Genomic DNA, 23790 nt, shown 5'->3' with positions numbered 1-23790 from the left:
ACTCTCATCAAAAAACAAACTCGAGCGTCTTCAGTGTGCAGACACTACTGGACCTTCAAATGGGATCGGGTTCTATGGTCAGATGAAACCAAAATAGAGCTTTTTGGTAATAAACCCCAAAGGTGGTTTTGGAGCACACAGAGAGGTAGCCATATGGAAAAGTACCTCATGCCCACGGTTAAATATGGTCATGGCTCTTTAATGTTTTGGGGCTGTTTTTCTGCCAGAGGACCTGGACATTTTGTTAGGATACATGGTATCATGGATTCCATCAAATATCAAGAGATAAATGAAAACCTGACTGCCTCTGCCAGAAGGCAGAAAAATCAACACAAAAATGGTTTACTGACCACAAAATCAAGATCCTGCCATGACCATCCCAGTCCCCTGATCTGAACCACATAGAAAACTTGTGGGGTGAAATGAAGAGGAGAGTCCACCAGCGTTTGAAGGATCTGGAGAGATTCTGTATGGAGGAACGGTCTCAGATCCCTTGCCATGTATTCTCCAACCTCATCATGCATTATTGGAGAAGACTCAGAGCTGTTATGTTGGCAAAGGGAGCTAGCACAAAGTATTGACTAAAAGGGTGCCAGTAATTGTTGCACACCTAAATTTAACAAAGATATTTTTATAAACCTGTGTTTTGTTTTCAATTGTTTGATATCCATTAGAGCAGAGTATTTTTGTGATTTTTTTAAACAAAATATCAACAGGTTAAACAATAAAGACAATTTTTGCAGCATTCTTTGCTCATATTTACCAAGGGTGCCAATATTAGTGAAGAGCACTGTATTCCCACTTAAGGTGATTTGATTCAGTACTGGGTGGTAAAGAGATCTGCAGAAGTTTATAATTGCTAACAAGGATTTACACATCAGTTTTAGTAACAGAATCACTTATTTATTCACTTGTTTAATAATAGAATCACTCATTTTATTACAAACCACAGATCAGCTGCAAGACATGATTGAATTTAAAATTCAGTATAAAATTGGACTTTCCATGGTGCTAAAAATTAGCAGGAGTATAGTGATTAAGGGGAAGAGATAATACCTTTCTTGAGAGGCTGTTTTATCTTTAAAGTAGATAGAGAGTGGCTTTGACTGGTCACTCTTAAAGGACACACAGCTGGAAACAGGAGAATTTGACCTTTTCCCAGTTCCACTAAAGAGTAGAGAGAAATGTCATTTAGCAAGTTCAGCTTCTAAAGTCTCACAATTTAAAATACATTCAGAATCTTTCAAACTGTTAAAAAAATACACTGTATGGCCAAAAGTATGTGGACACCTGCCATCACACTCATATTGTAAGTGGTCTGCACTTATATAGCGCTTTTTAACCTTAACGGTACAATGTGCTTTACATTGTGTCTCATTCACCCATTTACACACACACACACACACACACACACACCAATGGCAGCAGAGCTACCATGCAAGGCACTCGCTTGCCACTGGGAGCAACTTGGGGTTCAGTGTCTTACCCAAGGACACTTCGGCATGTGGAGTCATATGGGCTGGGAATTGAACTGCCAACTCTACTGTTTTCACAAAGATGGAAGCACACAACTGTATTGAATGTCTCTGTATGCTGCAGCATAACAAATTCCTTTCACTGGAATTAACAGGCCCAAACCTGTTCCAGCATGGCAATGCCCCTGTGCACAAAGTGAGCCCTGACCTCAACCCCACTGAACACCTTTGGGATGAAATGGAACACCAAGTGCACCCCAGGCCTTCTCACCCAACATCAGTGCCTGACACTACTAATGCTCTTGTAGCTGAATGAACACAAATCCCCACAGCCACGTTCCACAATCTAGAGGAAAGCATTCCTTAAGAGTGGCAGTTATAATTACAGCAAAGGAGAACTAAATCTGGAATGATATGTTCAACAACCATCAATGGGTGTGATGGTCAGGGGTCCTCAAACCTTTGACCTTATAGTGTAACATCTAGGAACTCCAAATGGTGATAAAACAGATATAAATACTGATGGCACCATTAAAAGAAACTAACTGTTACATCTGCAAACAGGCATTCCCCTCCTCAATACCAGACATTCTGTTCATTTTCTGGTCATTATTTCTTTCCATACATGATTTCAGAACCATTTTTAAAAGTTCTCATTACCCATCTGTGCCTGTCATATGAGAAAGCTTAACCTTGACATTCTTGAGGATGTTTGACAGCTGAGGGATTATTATTACGATTCCTTGGGGGAGGCAAGTGCGGACAAAAAATCTGGAGTATGTGGGGCAGACGAAAGACGGACCACGGAACGAAATCAAGGTCAGATAATCGGGGAAACAGGTAATATGGGGCGTAGGCAGAATCGTCGTCAAATAACAAGCGAATATCGAAACCAGCTGAACGGATACTAAAACTACGGCTTGGTACACGAACAGAGACGTGGCTGCTGAGCGTTACTTTGCAAGAAGCTGAAGTTAACGAGGCCCTTTTATAATTTTTGATGTAGCGCAGGTGTTCGTAATCAAAACTCCGGCGAACTCGAGCGCGGGCATGGCTGGGAAGTGTAGTCCCCGTCCGCCATGTCCATGGGAGGCACTACACGCTGAGAACTGCAGCCGGGAGTTCGCCGTGGCGTAACAGAGGACCCCCCCAAAGGGCTCACTCTGGGAGCCGAATCCCTCCGAGGCCTCCCTCTCCTCCGGGGACCAGGTTTACCTGGATGAGCCGCGTGGAAGTCTCTACGCAGATTTGTGTCCAGAATGTCTTGGGATGGGATCCAGCACTGCTCCTCTGGTCCATACCCCTCCCAGTCTACCAGATATTCGAGTCTTCCTCTCCTACGTCTGGAGTTCAGGATGTCGTGGACGCGGTAGGCTGGGTGGCCTTCATTCTCCAGCGGTTCCGGTGGTGAGTCTTCCGGCACCGCTATGGCCAAGGGGCCTGGTATCACAGGTTTGAGGAGCGAGACATGGAAAGACGGGGCAATGCGACTGTGTTTTGGTAGGTCCATGTAGTACGTGACTTCATTAATCTGTTTCAGGACTCTGAAGGGCCCGATATACTTAGGTTGAAGCTTTTTGCCCGCAAGGGGTGACCTTAAATCTCTTGTGGAGAGCCATACCCTGTCCCCAGGTCGATAATTGGGGTGATCCCTCCGACGCCGGTTGGCCTTTCGTTTGGCGGTGCGTGACACCCGCACTAACTGTTGCTGGGCACGTTCCCAGACCTGTTCGCTCCGGCGGAACCACTCATCTACCGCTGGTGAGTCAGTGTGGGAGGCTTGGGGGTGGTACCCGGAAGTGAGGTTAACGGTGAGCCCCATCTTCTCCATGAAACTGGCCCAAATGCGAGATGTGAACTGTGGACACCTGTCAGTCACAATCTCCTCGGGGATGCCGAAGTACTGAAACATGTTTCAGTGTGTGTGTGTGAGTGAGTGTGTGTGTATGTGATTGTGTGTGTGTGTGTGTGTGTGTGAGAATGAGTGAGTGTGATGCTACAGACTGTAATATTAAGATAATGAACAGGAAGTGCTGCTGATGGTTTGAGAAGGTACCATAAGTACTGATCAGATTGTGTTTGTCTATAAATTTGACATATAGTCATATAGACAAAATCAAAGTTATAGACAATACATCAAAATTTGACTAAAAACACATACAATAGTAGTTTCCATATCCTTATCTGAGAATATTGAGTAAGCACAGTGCAGGCTGGAAACAGGAAGTGAACCTCTGTTCTTACTCCCTCTCCAAAAGTTAACTGGAGTCAGGTGGAGTCTCTTCAATTAAGGAGATGAGATTGGAAGTGGGGGTTGTACAGGTGCTGTCCAAAAACACTGAAGTTGGAAAAAAAGAAACACCTGGATGTTCTACAACGCTTGTGGGAAAATCTTCTGTTGACAGATGGGACAAAAGTTGAACTTTCTGGCAAAAATGCACAATGCTGTGTTTGAAAGGGGGGTTGCTGTTACATCAACGACAGAAACAGCGTCGCTTTCCACAAAAGGTCTACAAACATGCCCAGCAACTCCAACTCCCAGACCACAGAGCGACCAACAAATATGGCTGCTGAGGACTACAACACCAAACACACACACATGGACTGTCACATTCCAGCTCACCTTCATTCTAATCACACACACCTGAATCCAATCACAGCCACAGTATGTAAGGACTCTCATTCTGCTCTTTCACTGCAAAGTATACGCTCACTGTCCTTTACCTGTTGATATCAAGACTTTTGATTATATGCTACAGTGTGTATGGTTACAACTAAATTTCTGTTTCATGTCTTTATCTCTTGCCTAAGTATCATTCATTACACATCGCCTGCCCATTCTGCCCATTTATTCACCTTAAACATGTAAACCAAAAGTCTTTGGTTTATTAAAGAGAATTAACCTGCAACTGTCACCGTCTCCACTGCCTGACAAAGATGAACTGATGAAACAAGAGAGATAAGGTGTGCACCTGTTTGATTGAAATGAACAGCTACACCGGTCGTTTCTGGATAAGATTGAAGACCCCTGCTCTACTCTTGATAGTAAAGCATGTCACTACTGTGTTTTTGGGTTGGGCTAGGCCAGTGGTTCTCAACCCGGGGGGCTGAGATGTCATAGCTAACGAGACACGCCCTTCATCCCAATTTGCACAATTCATATCCGAATGTTTTTAGAATGCAAGACGAATGTAATGCAACATGTTTTACGTGTAAAATAGTTCACATTTTCACAGCCTAGTTCTCTTGTTCAAAGTAGTTATAGTGTTCAGAAACATTTTTGATCATTCATGTTCCACACCTGTCCGTTATATACATTTATAAAAGTCATAAAAGTAATTTTTAAAAATCATAAAAGTTATGAAAAATAATTTTTAAAAAAGTACAAAAAAATAACTGAAATAAAACGCTTCCGATAACTGTTGATCAGTCCTGCACATCAGCTTGGAGAAATTTTAGCCCGTTCCTCAGTACAGAACAGTTTCAACTCTGGGATGTTGGTGGGTTTCCTCACATATAGGGCTGTGACGGTGGCCACGACAACCGAGACAACTAAGAGTGCCACCTTCGGTAATGTCACATCACACACCACGTTTCTGCTTTAGTGGGCACTGTGACAAGTAAAAAATACAACATTTTGTATACAAGTGTCATAATATTACTAATAATAATAATAATAATAATAATAATAATAATAATAACAGTTGTTATATTAATTTGTATTTATAATCTTCCATATAGTGGGAGATTTTATGTTAATACACAAATTACGTTGTCACGAACCGGAGTTGGCACAGAAGCAGAAGCGGGTTGAGATATGACATACGTAATCATGATCAAACGTTTTATATGGTGTTGTCTGTTAGTTAGGCGCGGGTTTGTTTGAGCACAGCAAAATCCAGTCAGACGAATTCTGCAATTTCACTTCGGGTTCTGCCGCTGCGATGGATCTTGTTGGAAAACCAAATGTTACATGGGTGATCTGGGAACATTTTGGATTTGTGTGTTAAACGGGCAAACACTAGCCTACAAATCACCCAGCCATGTTTTTTTGTTTAATATTTAGATTTGTAACATATTATTTAGGTTACTATCCTACTGGTATTTCTTTCAAAGTTATAGGCTTGTGGTGTACTACACCTGTAAAAGAAAAATTACACTGCTAATCCTAGATGTTCACATAATTTTGCCACTCACAGATATGCAATATTGAATAATTTTCCTCAATAAATAAATGACCAAGTATAATATTTTTGTCTCATTTGTTTAATTTTGTAACAACTTTTAGGACTTGTGTGAAAATCTGATGATGATTTTGTTCATATTTATTCAGATATACAGAAAGGTTTAAACAAAATTTCAAGCACCACTGTAATAATCATGCCCATCTGACATCTCAGCATTGCCTTAAGAAGTTATTGTTCAACTAAAACAGGTGTGTTAGACTTTGTTAGCAATAGAATCACTCATTTTATTACAAACCACAGATCAGCTGCAAGACATGACTGAATTAAAAATTCAGTACAAAATTTGTCTTTCCATGGTGCTAAAAATTAGCAGGAGTATAGTGATTAAGAGGAAGAGATAATACCTTTCTTGAGAGGCTGTTTTATCATTAAAGTAGATAGAGAGTGGCTTTGACTGGTCACTCTTAAAGGACACACAGCTGGAAACAGGAGAATTTGACCTTTTCCCAGTTCCACTAAAGAGTAGAGAGAAATGTCATTTAGTAAGTTTATCTTCTAAAGTCTTGCAATTAAAATACATTCAGAATCTTTTACACCGTTTAAAATACATTATATGGCCAAAAGTATGTGGACACCTGACATCACACCCATATGTGGTTCATTTCCAAACTGTTGGAAAGTACATAATTTCCAAAAGTTGGAAGTACATAATTATATTGAATGTCTTTGCATGCTGTAGAATTACAATTTCCTTTCACTGGAACTAAGAGACCCAAACCTGTTCCAGCATGACAATGCCCCTGTGCACAAAGTGAGCTCCATTTGCCAAGATTGGAGTGGAAGAACTCGGGAGTCCTGCCCAGAGCCCTGACCTCAACCCCACTGAACACCTTTGGGATGAACTGGAACACTGGTTGCACCACATTTCTCAATATCAGTGCCTGACCTCACTAATGCTCTTGTGACTGGATGGACAAATCCCCACAGCCAACAAGATCTTTTGGCTGCTCCTGTTAGGGATCACCACAGCGGATCACCTTCCATAGTCCGCATATTGATTTGGCACAGGTTTTACAACGGATGATGTCCTCCCCAATTATCCAGGCTTGGGACCAGCACTGAGAGTGGTGAGAGTGCCGCATGCTAGCCACTAGTCCACCAGGGCACCCAGAAAATTCTGCTCAGCCTCACTCCAAAACCTAGAGGAAAGCCTTCCCAGATGAGTTGAGGTTATAATTACAGCAAAGGAGAACTAAATCTGGAATGATATGTTCAACAACAACATATGGGTGTGATGGTCGGGGTCCCCAAACCTTTCGCTTTAGAGTGTAACATCTAGGAACTCCAAATGGTGGTAAAACAGATATAAATACTGATGGCACCATTAAAAGAGACTAACTGTTACATCTGCAAACAGGTATTCCCCTCCTCACCACCAGACATTCTGTTCATTTTCTGGTCATTATTTCTTTCCATACATGATTTCAGAACCATTTTTAAAGTTGTCCTTACCCATCTGTGCCTGTCCTCTCTGGTTTAAAAATGTGTACTTGTTTAAACCATCACGTATGAGAAAGCTTAACCTTGAGATTCTTGAGGATGTTTGACATCTGAGGGATTATTATCAAACAGATTCTCTATACTTTATAATAAAACACGTCACTTCTGAGCTGTGATGTGAGACTCTTCTCGACTGCTAATATTCTCTCTCAGGGTAACTCGATTCAGCATTTTTATAGCACTGGGTGGTAAAGAGATTAGTAGAAGGCTACTAACATACTCAGAAGGCTTTAATATTTTTTACACATCATTTTTAGTAGTTGAATTATTCATATTATTACAGACCACAGCTCTGTAGCAAGACATGATGATGATGATGATGATGCAATTTTAAACTCAGTATAAAATTTGATTTCCATGAGGCTAACAATTAACCAGATTAAAATGAACAAGAGGAAGCGACAACAATACCTTTCTTGAGATGCTGTATTTTCATTAAAGTGGATATAGAGTGGCTTTGACTGGTCACTCTTAAAGGACAAACAGCTCGATACAGGAGAATCGGGCCTTTTCCCAGTTTCACTAAAGAGTAGAGAGAAATGTCTTTTAGCAATTGTGTCTCCTAAAGTATTGAAATACACTGGTTCCACTGGAGAACAGAGAGAATATTGTTTTAACAGATTCATGTAGTAAAATCTCACGATACCCTCTGAAAACCTCACACTGGAAAAAATTAATAGGAAATAAAAATTTGTTTTAGATCTTTTTGTATCTTTCACTTGGTGCTGTGAGAGAACAAATAAGCAGTCTGGGTCTTTGTATGGATTACTCAAAGAATGTGTTCTGATCTTCAAGTCATAGTTACAGACAATATATCAAAATTTGACTAAAAACACATACAATAGTAGTTTCCGTGTCTTTATCTAAGAATATTGAGTAATCACAGTGCAGGCTGGAAACAGGAAGTGAACTCTGTTCTACACCCTCTCCAAAAGTTAACCGGAGTCAGGTGGAGTCTCTTCAATTAAGGAGATGAGATTGGAAGTGGGGTTGTACAGGTGCTTTGCCTTTTAAATAAATACACACAAAGTCTGGTTAAAGTCTGACAAATCTGTTCTACTCAATGACTACGTTTACATGCACAACAAATTCAGTTTAAGGTCTATATTCGGGTTGCAGCCATATTCCAAATACAATGTTCCTATGCATACAGGCATTGGAATATTCCTGTAAACATGACTGTTGTAAATGTGCCTGAGTTGCCATTCCTAAATATCTAGCCTACAGCTAAGCATTTGCTAGCACCCACAATTCCTTGCGGACTGAGCATGCGTACATATCTCCTTTCAGTGGATTTTCTGAATAAGCTGTTTACATGCACCAAATTTCAGATTAAAACAGGCGAATTCCAGGGGTGGGAATCGCACTGCAGCGTTTACATGACTCAATACGAAATAGAATATTGCAATTCAGATTAATATCCGAATATTGATGTGCATGTAAACATAGCCATTGACAGTTGATTAGTGTGAAAAAAAAGGTGACATAAGAACCCGGAAAACTGTGAAAGTCTTTGTTTATGTGTCCACTATCAGAAAAACACTGAACAAGAATGGTATTGGTGGAAGGACACCTGTTTGTGTGTTAACAGTTTAGTCAGATTGTGTTTGTCTATAAATTTGACATAGATAAAGAACACACCTCATTTTATAAATAACCAATAAAAAAAATCCTGGTGACTCCACAGAGTTCACAAATGTTTTCTTGTAACTGTACATAATTTTTTTGTGAATTTTCAATTAATAGAATACTCCATCCGGAGTCCATCCTGAGAACACTGGACCTAAGGTGGAATACTTGCCAGATGGGATGCCAGTTCATTGCAAGGCACCATGCACACACACATTCACAACGTGATTCACGCCTAGGGTGAATTTATCTCAGCCAGTCCGCATACTGGCATGTGAATAATTTATTTTTAAAACTGTAATGAAAGTAAACATTACCACAGGAAGAAATATTTGAAATTCAGGACCCCCTGGTTATTCCTCATAGACCCCTAGGTATCCCCAGACCCCACTTTGAGCACCATGTCTTCAGGACAGGCAAAGGGCTTTTACATTTGAATGTATTATTAGTATGTATTCTATTGATTAACACCAATAATCTAGGCTCTGCAAATAGAAGATGATGTTTATAGGAAAAAAGGTCTAACAGAAACTATTCAACTGCATGTATTACACTGTTCTGTCCAGTAGCTGTGCTGTAATGACGTGTTGACATACAAGGTCAACATAGTCCTCATTATGATTCCATATTTAACTGTCAAAACACAAAATAAACATGTCCCTATGTTGTGACACAGGATTAACCAATCAGGACTACACTCAAACAGAGGAGAAAAAGAAGAGTGGATCTGGTCGCATAAGATATTGTTATTTTCTCCAGTTACTTGCACGTTACTTTAATCATTTCTGTGGAACTGTAATAAAGGTATTTTATGGCAATGTTATTAATAGGGTATGATTGAGTAACAGTTGATACTGCATGGAATGATTAAATAACATATTTACATTGTCACAGCTCTTACTGAAATTTCATCAAAGTCATTCCTGGCAAACGCTACAGCCAACACTCAACGTGTTTATAATTTTTCTTTCTGACTTCACCTGCAGCAGTTAGGTGTTGATTTTAATCACTGTTTCAGCACTGTGAGACATGATCCCATTCACAATGTACAGTAGTGTGTAGAATATGTCCAGTCGACAGGTCTGCTGTGAAGATGGAATATCTCAAACGCTATTGTCTGTTTTAGAAATCAGTTAAAAATTCAATCACAATCCCTTCCCTGACGTCTTGTTTCAATTACTGAATAAAAATCATATAATTTCATGGGCTCTTTGAGGACATTCTCCAATAAAGATTAAAAAACAAAAGACAGACCAAGTCATATCCAAACCTGGTAATTCTTCTCACCACCACCAGATGTCTCTGTTTCACCTCTTGCCTTTTCAGTTGTTAGTTCTTCTTACATTTACTACATATTTTTTATAACTCATCGTAACTGGTCTTGATTCTGTTGGAATTTCTTACTTTTTTTTTCAGTTAACCATTTTTTGTTTGTTTAAACATATTTTTGGTTTTGTTTAAACACACACATGAACCTAAAGTGAAAAGTGACAAGTGTCTTATCACAGCAAACCAGTGACTCCATTTCCCAGGCTGCACCACCAACTACAAACATGGCCAAAGAGGACCACACTTCCGAGACACACACACACACACAGGTGTGTACATATTCACCTTCGCCGGAGTTCTAATCACACACACCTGTTACTAATCTCACACACACTCACTTCACAGTATATAGAGACTGTTAGAACACAATGTCTTTGCAAAGTATACGCTTAGATGCTATTGTCTCTGTCGTTACCAAGCATTTCTAAGTGTTGATATTCTGGTTTTGACTTTGTTTACTCCATTGACCTCGATGCTCGGTCTTGCCTGTTTTGACCCGTTTCCCTGATCGTATGACCCTTGCCTGTTTAACATTGTGGATTTTTGAATTACCCTTTGGACATGTTGTATTTGGATTAAACTTCATAACCTGCACTTGCTTCTGTCCGCGCCTCCTTTACGTGACAGACACCTTCAAATGTGAAACATTTAAACATTCCAGCTCACTAATAGTTTTCAAACTTCCTCCCATTTCTTAACTAAAGACTTATTCTGTGATGTCTCACAAGAATGCGGACACGCAAATAAAATTATATATATAAGTATATATATATATATATATATATATATATATATATATATATATATATATATACATATATATATATAGAGAGAGAGAGAGAGAGAGATAGATAGATAGATATAAATGCCTTCTTTACTTTAGAGCAGTCAATTACACTGTCAATGAAGTGTCTGGAGACTGAGATATTATATCACATTTTTGCATTCTAAATACTTACCTTTTAAACTTGCCCTGCTCCTCTTCATGATTCATTTTAGAGGCTCGGTTTTCCTCACACTCCACTGACATTATTTCAGAAAGTCAAATGTCTTTTAGCATGAACAAAGCTTCATCCTGGCGTGAAAAGAAAAGGGGAATATGAAATTACATTTCTGATATATACAGTCATTTTATGTGACTATAAATTTAATTTACTTTAAATCCTTTAAAGTAATGTAAAGCATCATGTAAATACTGACGCTTACTTCTCTCTTCAACAGCCTCCACTTTAGTGACATGGGAGCTTAAATGATATGGGAGTTTCAATAAATGAAACTTATATCAAGCTATATTAAACTTATAAGAACAGGAAATCCTAACCACCACACAGTGACCTGGAATCTTTCCTTTTAATCAAAAGCCTTGAGGAATCAGCTACTGATGACAGAAACCCACTTACACAATTTACAATTATTAATAACTAACATTAAATCAACACGTTGTTTAATTAACCTAATCTAATTAACAGAAAAATCACATCAGATCATGTAATTTGATATAATTTATGTATGTACCAGGGAATTTCCCCAGTGTGGGATCAATAAAGTTTTTATCTGATCTCTCTGGTTTTAATAGGAGAAATGTAAAGAGTTTAATATTTTGCATGAAAAACAATTTGAACACTGGAGCATCTCTTCGCTATACGACACATTTCACTATAACAATAACACACCTGCACATATATACATACTCAATCATATTAAATATCTAGTATTTTTCTACCTAAGGGTAGGTAATGTAAAGAATATGTGTATGTACAAATAACATAATGCTAAAAAATTTTTAGAGTACATATAAAGAGTGTGGGCTGCACAATTGGTGTAAAATATGGAGTTTCTTAGCTCTAAATGTCATACAGTTCTTTATAGAAATCAACTGAAATTAAAAGATACTTGGGGATTAAAAAGCATCGATTTATGAAGACAACAAAGTTGTAGCTGATTTTTTACATATTGACCACCTCAGTCATGATCACCTTTTAGGCAAAATTTACATTTTCATTTTCAAGTAAAAAATAACTCATAAAGCTGCTTAAGGAAATGAAGGCACAGTTCTCCTATCGCTTATATGGTGGGTGTAGGATACACTGTGGGTACATTGTGGGTTTATCAGTCGGGATAGAATTATTAAAATTATATCATGAATTTCCGATCTGACACGAACGGTTTAGAGGCCTTCAACTTTTCAGTCTAAAATGGCGCCGAGTGCTATATCTAAACAGGAAGTGGCGTCGTGTTTATTGCTGCTTATTGTGTGTGTTAGAGATAAAGAAGAGAGAGTGGAAATATGTCAGGAATTGTTATAATGAATATGAATATTATTCCCTCTTTAATAAATAACAGCTGTAAACTTTACACACTGTGTGTAAGAAACACAGCAGGACACACAGGTCTGTTAACTTCCCTCAGGTTAAGTTACTGCGTCACACCGCGTTATTCAATAAAGATTAAAGTCAGCTGTGGAAGAGAACACAGAAATGTTCTTCATTTAGTAAATAATCCTAAAACTGACATATTACAGCTTTATATTCATGTACTCACTGCAATTCTGTTCCAAGAGCTTCGTGTTTTTCTCGACACAAAAATTACCTGCTTTCACTTTCACTTTTGAGTCATTTCCGGTGGAGAAAAGGCGGAGTTTCAACTACAACTTCTTACAGTGTAACATCTCTCTCTCTCTCTCTCTCTCTCTCTCTCTCTCAAACACACACACACACACACACACACACACACACACGCACAGCCCGCTTCAGGTCACCCCCCAGAATTTTAGATGGATTCAGGTCTGGACTCTGGCTAGGACATTCAAAAACATTCATCTTCTTTTGGTTAACCCGTTCCTTTGTTGGTTTGAATGTATGCTTTGGGTCATTGTCTTGCTAAAAGGGGAATTCCTTTTCATCTTCAGCTTACCAGAAGACAGCTGAATGTTTTATACTATTGGTATTTGTACCTATTCATGATTCCCCCACCTTGATAAAAGCCCCAGTTCTGGCTGAAAAAAGCAGCCCTAAAGCATGATGCTTCCACCACCATGCTTCACCATGGGGATGGTGTTCTTTTGGTAAAGTACTTCTTCTTGTGATAAACATTCCTTTTGGAATTATGGAATTATTATACCTTTTGGAATTGGTCTCATTAGATCATAACACATTTTGCCACATAGTTTGTGGTGATTTATTTGAACTTAGATGTTTGAGAAAGGGCTTCTGTCTAGCCACTCTACCCCATAGCCCAGACATAAATAATACAAGAGATTGTTGTCGCATGCAGAGAGTAATCAGTACTTGTCAGATATTCCTGTAGCTTCTTTAATGTTGCTGTAGGTCTCTTTGCAGCCTCCCTGGTATGTTTTTGCCTTGTCCTTTTATAAATTTTGGAGGGACGTCCTGTTCTTGGTGACGCCATTGTGGTGCTCCATTTTCTCCACTTGTTGTTGATGGCTTTCACAGTGTTCCATGGTAAATTCTTTTATACCCCTCTCCTGATCGATGTCTTTCAACAAGTCAGATATCATACATGCTATGTAAGCTCCTTGTGGACTAGGACTTCAGTAGTCACATAAAACCAATAAGATGTCAAGAAAATTCAACAGAAACAGCTGATCTTTACTTGGGGTTAATCGGAATAATTTCATTGATGACAGCTGTATGATAATTACAACCCCAATTCCAAAAAGTTGGGACAGTATGGAAAATGCTGATACAAACAATGATGAGTGATTTGTAAATGTACTTTGAATTGTATTTAAACAAAAAACATATAAAAAAAGAAGGTATTTGATGTTTTACCTGATCAAATGCATAGTTTTTTTAAGATAAAGGTTTATTTTGACATTGATGCATGCAAGACATTGCAATAAAGTTGGGACAGGGGCACTTTAGGACTAATAGTGATTTGAGAAGTTGAAATAAGAAGGTGATGTGAAACAGATGAAGTAATCGTCTAATCATAGTATATAAGGAGCCTCCAAAAAAACACCTAGTCCTTCAAGGGCAAGGATGGGTCGAGGCTCGCCGATCTGCCAATAGATGCGTCAGTGAATAATCCAACACTTTGAGAACAACATTCCCCAAAGACAAATCGGTAGGATTTGGGGCATTAAATTCACAAAGTAAAACATCAAATAATGTGTTAATAAAGTGTTTTCAATATAGTACAGGCTGAACTGAATTTTCAAATGACTCCTTGTTTTGTTTTGGGGTTTTTTTTTGTTGCATTTTCAGAAAAGTTCTGACACGGTTTATCTCGGTTTCATTTTTTACATCACAAAAGCCTGCCATTTTAACAGGGGTGTGTAGACTTTTTATATCCACTGTATACATGCAGACAGCACAACATTCAACTGGCAATAAAGCATTAAAATTATATCACTGCCTTGTTGACTGTACTAACACTTTAAGAGGTATACAAAGTACCAAGTGCCATATGGTGTGTGTTAATTTAGGACACAACCCATCCATAGACTGACTCCTCATACCATTTAACAACAAACAATCATCACTGATAAGTAAAGATAAGACAGGGCTCTGTTTCCTCCTCTTATCCTGTTGAACCTCTGTGTAAGTGTAGAATTGTAAAACATATCTTCTCTATAGCCGGTGTTCTTCCTGTTCACCTCTCTGCGACCTCAGTGTAATCACATCCAGGTCACAGTGTCTTACCAAATGACTGTGTTTACATGCTCACAGTGCACACTGAAACAAGTGGCAGCAGGGAACATATCATATTTTTATGGGTGGACAAAGTGCTGAGAACTTATACCTAAGTGAAAGTATAAATAATGTGTCAAAATGTTACTCAGTTAAAAGTGAAAGAGTCCAGCCAAAAATACACTCAAGTGAAAGCAAAAAAAAAAAAAAAATAGCTACATCAAATGTACTCATGTATTATAAAGTAAAAAGTAAACATTTTTAACTGATTACATTTATTTCATGTTTTCATGTGAAAAGTAACTTTTATTATTTAAAGTTTTATTTATTTCATTTTTAAATTCGCATACTCCGGCATATTGCAAAATTTTACTGAGGTAGGTCCAGAGGAGCTCCTCCTCAAGTTCCACACTGCAGTTCGGTGGATCATCCATCATCAGATGTACACAGATAGTTACAGAATTGACTATATTGTGTAGCATGAGAAGGTCACCGCAGATGAGGAATTGGCATGATTCTTTAGCTTTTTCTACATTAATGGACTTGAATGGATGCTAAACTCATTCGTACAGTAACTGACTGGATAAGGGAAGAAGAGACCTTCAAGATCTGTAATGAGCATTTGGACAGTCTAAATTTAAAAAAAAAAATTAAGAAGTAAAAAGTACATTTTTGTGGAAATATAATTAAGTAAGTGTACAAGTATTCAATTTCAATGATACACAAGTAAAGTATCTAAATTTGTCAAAATAATACTTAAGTATAGTAACAAAGTACAAATACTCAAATATTTTCCACCTCTGCTAAAATAGATAGACAGATAGATAGATAGATAGATAGATAGATAGATAGATAGTGATAGATAGATAGATAGATAGATATTATAATCAAAATGACATTGAAAAGTGTGTTATGTGGTTTTAGTGTGTCTGCTATTTAATGTGTAACCAGGCAACCTTGTTCTTTTAATGTTGTTTTGCAGATTTTTCCCATCTTCCTGTCCTATCTGTTCATTTTGTCCTGTTTGTTCCTCCTCAGGAAAAGCAGATGAAAATGTGCCATTTTTCCAACATCTGATACATTTATTAAGTAAATACTTCTAAATACATTTATTAAATAAATACTAGTGTATTGTCCCTGTTGAATATAATAAATAAAGTGTTTGTGATGGTCATGTGACAGAATGATGTAGTGACCCATATCCATTACTGACAATTACACTTCTGTTCCCTTCACAGAGAAGGAAGCCATTTTGGATGAAGAAAAAAACTAAACTGGGGATTCCCTTTTCAAAATAAATAAATAAATAAATAAAACGATTAAAATGATAAATAAGTGGGAACACGACCACACAGTGAGCACTTCGTCTTTATTTGTCCACACTGTTGTGTTTAATTCTCCATATTCCTGTATTGATTAAATCTAATCAGCACGCGCTGGACATTTACCTCAGAGCGACCTTTATCTCACTGCCTTTAAAGAGCGCACGCGGACCTGATGACGTCACGGCCTCGCGCATTCCATGGTCTCTCCTTCCCTAAGGCTGAGGATGTTAAACAAACACGACCTCAGCTTTTAGTTTATTTATTTAAATTATAACATTATTACTCGTATTCGAAGCACTAAATATTAAGATATCAAACCGAATAAATGCGTGTTGTTAGCTTGTTTTTGGAATAGTATAGTGTCGCGTGACAATATTTTAAAACGCGATTAATAACCGCTGGTTGCTGTTTTTTCTCTGTCAGTTTGGGATCTGTGCGCATGCGCAGAGCCCGCGCCTTGGCTAGTGTGCGGTGTCGTGCGCGCGCGCTTGCTGTGCTGTAGCGTATCTGCGGCGGAGGTTTATAATCCGGTGATGTGAACCTGGAGCTAGCTTCTTAGCTAAGGGAGAAAAAACTACACAATAGTGGCGTTTTAATAATAAAACAAACAAACAGGGAGGAAATCGGGCTGTGTCCATGTTCGGGGTCAGATAGGACAGTGACGGGGTTTTCTTTCAGAAAGAGGCCGTGCGCGTGAGGGAGAGAGAGCGAGAGAGAGAGAGGCGGATGGGATTCCCGGTTAGCTAATAGATGGAGGCGAAGCGACGCGTCGGCGGCTCGGTGTCGTTTTTCATCGCTGTGAATTATTAAAATAATCGTCATCCCTCGAAGACAGAGCCGCGGAGCAGCGATGCATCTCCACCAAGTGCTGACGGGAGCCGTGAATCCGGGAGACTGCTGCTACTCGGTGGGGAGCGTTAATGACATCCCGTTCACGGTAGGTTAACCTGCACGGGGCTGCGGTAACCGGCCATGCTAACACATCATCACTGTGTTCTACATGCTAAGCTAGTTAGGACTGACTGACTAGCAGGTTAGATAGCTAGAGGCCAGAGTCTGATCAGTATGACACGCCAAAATAACAACACCACAACAAATAAACAGATCAGCTGTGACGCTCCCGTGTGTGTGTGTGTGTGTGTGTGTGTGTGTGTGTTGCCGCCGCCGCCGCCGTTCATTCTGCATCCCTTCGTAATGACATCAAGCCTATGTGTTAAGAAATGATTACACCTACGTGCATTTCTTCAGCGTGACGTCTGTCCGTGCGTAATGACGTCATTGCGTCCAGAATGACGTTTCGGCGCAGTTAAAGCGAGCGGTACAGTGTTTTCAGAATGACGGCATGTAGTGTACAGTGTGTGTACGGAGCACCATGTGTTCGTGTTCAAGATGATACCTGGCCTTCGCTTTGAGGGAGACAGCAGTGCGCGTGTTCACTATGACGTTTGGGTGTCGAGAATGACACGCGTTTATTTGTTTGTTTGTTTATTTATTTATTTATGATTCAGGACGGTTGGTGGTTCAGAATGATGTCACGGTGGTCTGCATCGTTAGAGCGACAGCTCAGCTTTCAGAATGATGTTTATACGTTTACTGTAGCGACGTCTTCTGATTGTTCGACCTCTAATGAGTTTGGTACGACGTTCAGAATGACGTTAACTCCTCCGTCACACCTGGGTTTGTGGGAATCCGTCGCTTCTCGAGTCTGAAGGTTATTTCTGTTTGTCGCCTCGTACAAGGTGTTAACGAGATCTAAAACCTTATCCAAGCGAGGAAGTGTTTTAATTCTCACCTCCGTCACCCGGGACGCCGAGACTGTGTTCCAGTTTCATGTTTTAACTCACGCTTCGACTGAAAAGCAGTCAGCCATCTTGACGCGTTTGGGATGGTCCTGTCTTTGTTAGTGCATTACATAGGCGCTTTAGGGAAACACCGGGAATCCCACTCCCTCCCTCATACTTAAACATAAACACTAGAGTTAGTATTTTATACCCTAGGCACTTACAGGTTTATTAGGAAGATGAATACCAAATGTACATCTAGTGCACTCAGTGGTGCGCTGCAGAAAGAGCAGGGACCTACTTCCCGTTTGAGTGTGAAGTGATGACCCGCCGGTGTTTAAATATATTTACCCTCTGTATTAAGAGCGCTTGAAGAGTGCGGCGGAGATTTCTGGCTGTAGAAAGAGGAAGTGAGTCGTGTACTGCAGAGAGAGAAATATTCCACAGTCACACAATCGCTCGCTGTCAGGAATATTTATTTCCTCTCTCTCTCACACACACACACACACACACACACACACACACACACACCATGTTACACACTGACGTGTTATTGTGCGGTTCTGACCTGTAATTAATCGCCCTGTCTAATTATTAATCTAATCATTAATTACATTTAACTTTGTATAGCAGATTCGTTAGTGTAATTATATAAAACTATAATCAGACATCCTGTGTCATATCACACACACACACACACACACACACACACAGTTACTGATTCAGTATGTGTGGGAATAACTGAATCAGTAACATTACTTCTCGTTTCCACTCTTTGTGTATTCTCTACCAGACGTGTCTGCTTCATTCCCTCTAAAGAACCTGTCTAGTGACCCAGACCTACGAGGACTACACAGTGTGAGATTTGGGACACGTCCACGATGGAGAGAATGTGGTGTTTATTACATGGAAAGATGAACAAATGTGGCTGAGATCCACTCGGTCTCTTCCTGATGTTAGTGTTGGGAGCCAGCTGTGGGCTCTATAACAGAACCTCGCCACAGTTCTAGAACAGAATCCTCTACTGTCATGCTAGAACACCAACAAGTACGAACGTCAGATCTTTCCCCCGGATCATTCTAGAGCAGGGCTCCGAATGGTTTCTGTGCGGCGTGGAAAGGGTTCTGAACCGTTTCGGCGGTGTGCTAGAACAAAACTCTGAACGGTTCTTCTAAAACGTTAAACGCGTTCTGATATGCTTCGGCAGGGTTCTAGAGCGGTAGATCAGAATTCTGAACTGTCGTTCTAGAACATGGAAAGTACGCCTGTATGTTGCGTCAGTGTTCTAGAATGGAATTCTGAATTACTGCTCTAGAGCATGAGAATTGTTTCACTCGTATTCTAGAACGTTATCATTCTAGACGACGGAAAGTATTCTTACGTGTTTCACCAGCCTTCTAGAACGTTCTCAATCGTTGTGCTGGACCGTGAAAGGTATTCCAGAATGTTCTCTGAATAAGTGCATCATCCGGGTACTTGAAGCGCACTTCTTCTAGTCGGAGTTTTCAGTGTGACCACACTACTCACATTATTTATACTACAAAATGGCGAAGAATAGTGCGCAAGTATGCGATTTGGGACGTGACGTTCTTAATTACTGCTTGGGGACTTAAAAAATAAGCTAATCTGTTTGAGCAGCGTTCTAGAACAGAAATGCGAATGATTCTAGAAGCATGCTGGAACTTTAAATCCGGTCTCCGTGACAAAATCCAGGATAGTTCTTATTATATGACGCCAAAGGAAATCCATGGTTCTGCTCTCATGACTGTGTTGTGTATCTCGTGACCCCATGACCCCGTGTGTCAGAGTGTCATGGTTCACCTCCTGATTGGTTCTTTACCCAAGATTACTCTGCAGTGATGTAATCACCTACACGTACACAGCAGCTGTTTACACGTCCACACTCCTCTCTTTTCTCAGATTCTGATCTCTCCATTTCCTCTCCTCTGATTCACTCAACCACACAGATCAATAATCAATCACAATCTCCACACAGATCGATATTAACCCTCTCACCTCAACCAGAGAGGACATTCCTCTGCTTTGCCCAGATTTCTCTGGTATTTCCCTCTTTAGGATGTATGGTGACGTCGTTGAGTTCTACGTCATGTCGTTTCACTGAGGTTTTGCTAAAAAAGCATCAACAAGGGCGACTAAACCCTGAGAGATTTTTATCCAGCGTTTATAAAAACATAAAATATTTAAAGGATGGAAAAAATGGAGCCATTAATGTGCAGTCAGACCTTAATGATGACGGACTGTATCAGGATGGTGTTATATCACAATATTGATCATCATATCGCCTTACTTTTAAAAAAAAAAAAAAAAAACTAGGAGAAACGTGTGCTAATATCCAACCAAATCCTCAGAATGATCAGTGACAGACTCGATCATAGAAGATACATTTAGAACCAAGTAGAAACTGTGCTACTGAAGTGTATCAACACGACTGTACTGTACTGATGGGGGTTTCCTTCAGTTCACTGTAGTTCAGATGTGAGTGCTGAGAGTGTGAGGTGGAGTTCAGGCTGAATCAGCATGACTGCAGCTTTCAGGATGATGAGGAAACACTTCACAGAGCCAAACACTGCTTCTCTTTCTCCACCCTCCATAATGCAGAAGAAGTCTTTCTCCTGCACCCTACACAGTGCTCTGGATTTACAGTCTCCTCAGAAAGTATTTGAACGGCAGGCTCAAGGTGAAATACTGACTTCCCGTCTCATGTTCTCATATCTTTTGATCTCAAACCCCAAATTTCTAAAACAAAAGAATTGGCCTTGCTGTTCCAATACTTTTGCAGGGGACTCTAATTTGAATTCTGGCTTCTGATTGGTCAGGCGGTGCTCTGACGGTAGCACAGGGTTATAACGTATAACGTTATAACTGCTATAACGTAAGTGAGAGCAGGAGCGTGCATGTCTCATGAATATGGAATGTAGCTAAAAAAGGATAAAAAGTATGACATTTGGGAAAGGGCTGTCATTGGGTTTGGAATAATGGCTTCAAGTTCCTCACTCTTTAATAAAGATATATGTGATCTTACAGAAATAGACACACACATACACACAGTGTAATCCCCCGCTTAGCAACAGAAGTGAGACATTTTCTTTGTCAGTGTGGTTTGGCACCTCGCTGCTTCTTCCTGAAGTCATGATAATGGAGCAGAATGCAGCAGAACTGCTGAACTCAACTGATCACACACTCACTACACACAGCGGGGGAAATAAGTACTGAACGCGTCAACATTTTTTTCAGTAAATATATTTCCAATGAGGTTATTCACATGAAATTTTCACCAGACATCAGTAATCTGGAAATATAAAGAATTAACAACATTAAAGTCCATAAATAAAGTTATGTGTAATAAAGTGGAATGACACAGGAAAATAAGTATTGAACATGCTAACTGAAATGTATTTAATACTTAGTGGAGAAGCCTTTGTTTGTAATGACGCTTCAAGACACTTCCTGTAAGAAGAAATTAATGGGCCGCAGTATTCAGGTGTGATTTTGGCCAATATTTATTTCCCCCACTGTATCTACACTATACACTACACTCACTGCATATCTACACTATACACTACACTCACTGCATATCTACACCATACACTACACTCACTGCATATCTACACTATACACTACATCTCTACACTATACACTACACTCACTGCATATCTACACTATACACTACACTCACTGCATCTCTACACTATACACTACATATCTACACTACACTCACTGCATCTCTACACTATACACTACACTCACTGCATATCTACACTATACACTACATATCTACACTATACACTACACTCACTGCATCTCTACACTATACACTACACTCACTGCATATCTACACTATACACTACACTCACTGCATATCTACACTATACACTACATATCTACACTATACACTACACTCACTGCATCTCTACACTATACACTACACTCACTGCATATCTACACTATACACTACATATCTACACTATACACTACATATCTACACTACACTCACTGCATCTCTACACTATACACTACACTCACTGCATATCTACACTATACACTACATATCTACACTACACTCACTGCATCTCTACACTATACACTACACTCACTGCATATCTACACTATACACTACATATCTACACTATACACTACACTCACTGCATCTCTACACTATACACTACACTCACTGCATATCTACACTATACACTACATATCTACACTACACTCGCTGCATCTCTACACTATACACTACACTCACTGCATCTCTACACTATACACTACATATCTACACTATACACTACATATCTACACTATACACTACATATCTACACTATACACTACACTCACTGCATATCTACACTATACACTACATATCTACACTACACTCACTGCATCTCTACACTATACACTACACTCACTGCATCTCTACACTATACACTACATATCTACACTACACTCACTGCATCTCTACACTATACACTACATATCTACACTATACACTACACTCACTACATATCTACACTATACACTACATATCTACACTATACACTACACTCACTGCATATCTACACTATACACTACATATCTACACTATACACTACACTCACTGCATCTCTACACTATACACTACACTCACTGCATATCTACACTATACACTACATATCTACACTACACTCGCTGCATATCTACACTATACACTACACTCACTGCATATCTACACCATACACTACACTCACTGCATATCTACACTATACACTACATCTCTACACTATACACTACACTCACTGCATATCTACACTATACACTACACTCACTGCATCTCTACACTATACACTACATATCTACACTACACTCACTGCATCTCTACACTATACACTACACTCACTGCATATCTACACTATACACTACATATCTACACTATACACTACACTCACTGCATCTCTACACTATACACTACACTCACTGCATCTCTACACTATACACTACACTCACTGCATCTCTACACTATACACTACATATCTACACTACACTCACTGCATCTCTACATTATACACTACACTCACTGCATATCTACACTATACACTACATATCTACACTACACTCACTGCATCTCTACACTATACATTACACTCACTGCATCTCTACACTATACACTACATATCTACACTATACACTACACTCACTACATATCTACACTATACACTACATATCTACACTATACACTACACTCACTGCATATCTACACTATACACTACATATCTACACTATACACTACACTCACTGCATATCTACACTATACACTACATATCTACACTATACACTACACTCACTGCATATCTACACTATACACTACATATCTACACTACACTCACTGCATCTCTACACTATACACTACACTCACTGCATCTCTACACTATACACTACATATCTACACTACACTCACTGCATCTCTACACTATACACTACATATCTACACTATACACTACACTCACTACATATCTACACTATACACTACATATCTACACTATACACTACACTCACTGCATATCTACACTATACACTACATATCTACACTATACACTACACTCACTGCATATCTACACTATACACTACACTCACTGCATATCTACACTATACACTACATATCTACACTATACACTACACTCACTGCATATCTACACTATACACTACACTCACTGCATATCTACACTATACACTACACTCACTGCATATCTACACTATACACTACACTCACTGCATATCTGCACTATACACTACATATCTACACTACACTCACTGCATATCTACACTATACACTACATATCTACACTATACACTACACTCAC

General features: G+C 39.4%; 2 protein-coding genes across 5 annotated transcripts in view; one reads left to right on the top strand and one right to left on the bottom strand.

Moving 5' to 3' along the window:
* LOC128607129 (protein NLRC3) overlaps nt 1–12824 on the bottom strand; it is a 31730-nt gene extending 18906 nt beyond the window's left edge. For all 3 annotated transcript variants that reach the window (XM_053623793.1, XM_053623794.1, XM_053623795.1), the window contains exons 1-5: nt 12722–12824; nt 11140–11255; nt 7634–7744; nt 6067–6177; nt 1057–1167 (exon numbers count right to left, since the gene is read on the bottom strand). In XM_053623793.1, coding sequence (XP_053479768.1) covers nt 1057–1167; nt 6067–6177; nt 7634–7744; nt 11140–11210 — 404 coding nt within the window. In that variant the 5' untranslated portion in view covers nt 11211–11255; nt 12722–12824. The remainder of the gene's footprint in view (nt 1–1056; nt 1168–6066; nt 6178–7633; nt 7745–11139; nt 11256–12721) is intronic.
* A 3781-nt stretch (nt 12825–16605) lies between these two features.
* Nucleotides 16606–23790, top strand: part of dmxl2 (Dmx-like 2) — a 42895-nt gene continuing 35710 nt past the window's right edge. For both annotated transcript variants that reach the window (XM_053623788.1, XM_053623787.1), the window contains exon 1: nt 16606–17094. In XM_053623788.1, coding sequence (XP_053479763.1) covers nt 17008–17094 — 87 coding nt within the window. In that variant the 5' untranslated portion in view covers nt 16606–17007. The remainder of the gene's footprint in view (nt 17095–23790) is intronic.

Source organism: Ictalurus furcatus, chromosome 4, assembly GCF_023375685.1.
Source record: "Ictalurus furcatus strain D&B chromosome 4, Billie_1.0, whole genome shotgun sequence".
NCBI lineage: Eukaryota > Metazoa > Chordata > Actinopteri > Siluriformes > Ictaluridae > Ictalurus > Ictalurus furcatus.
This window is presented reverse-complemented; position numbering and strand designations above follow the sequence as displayed.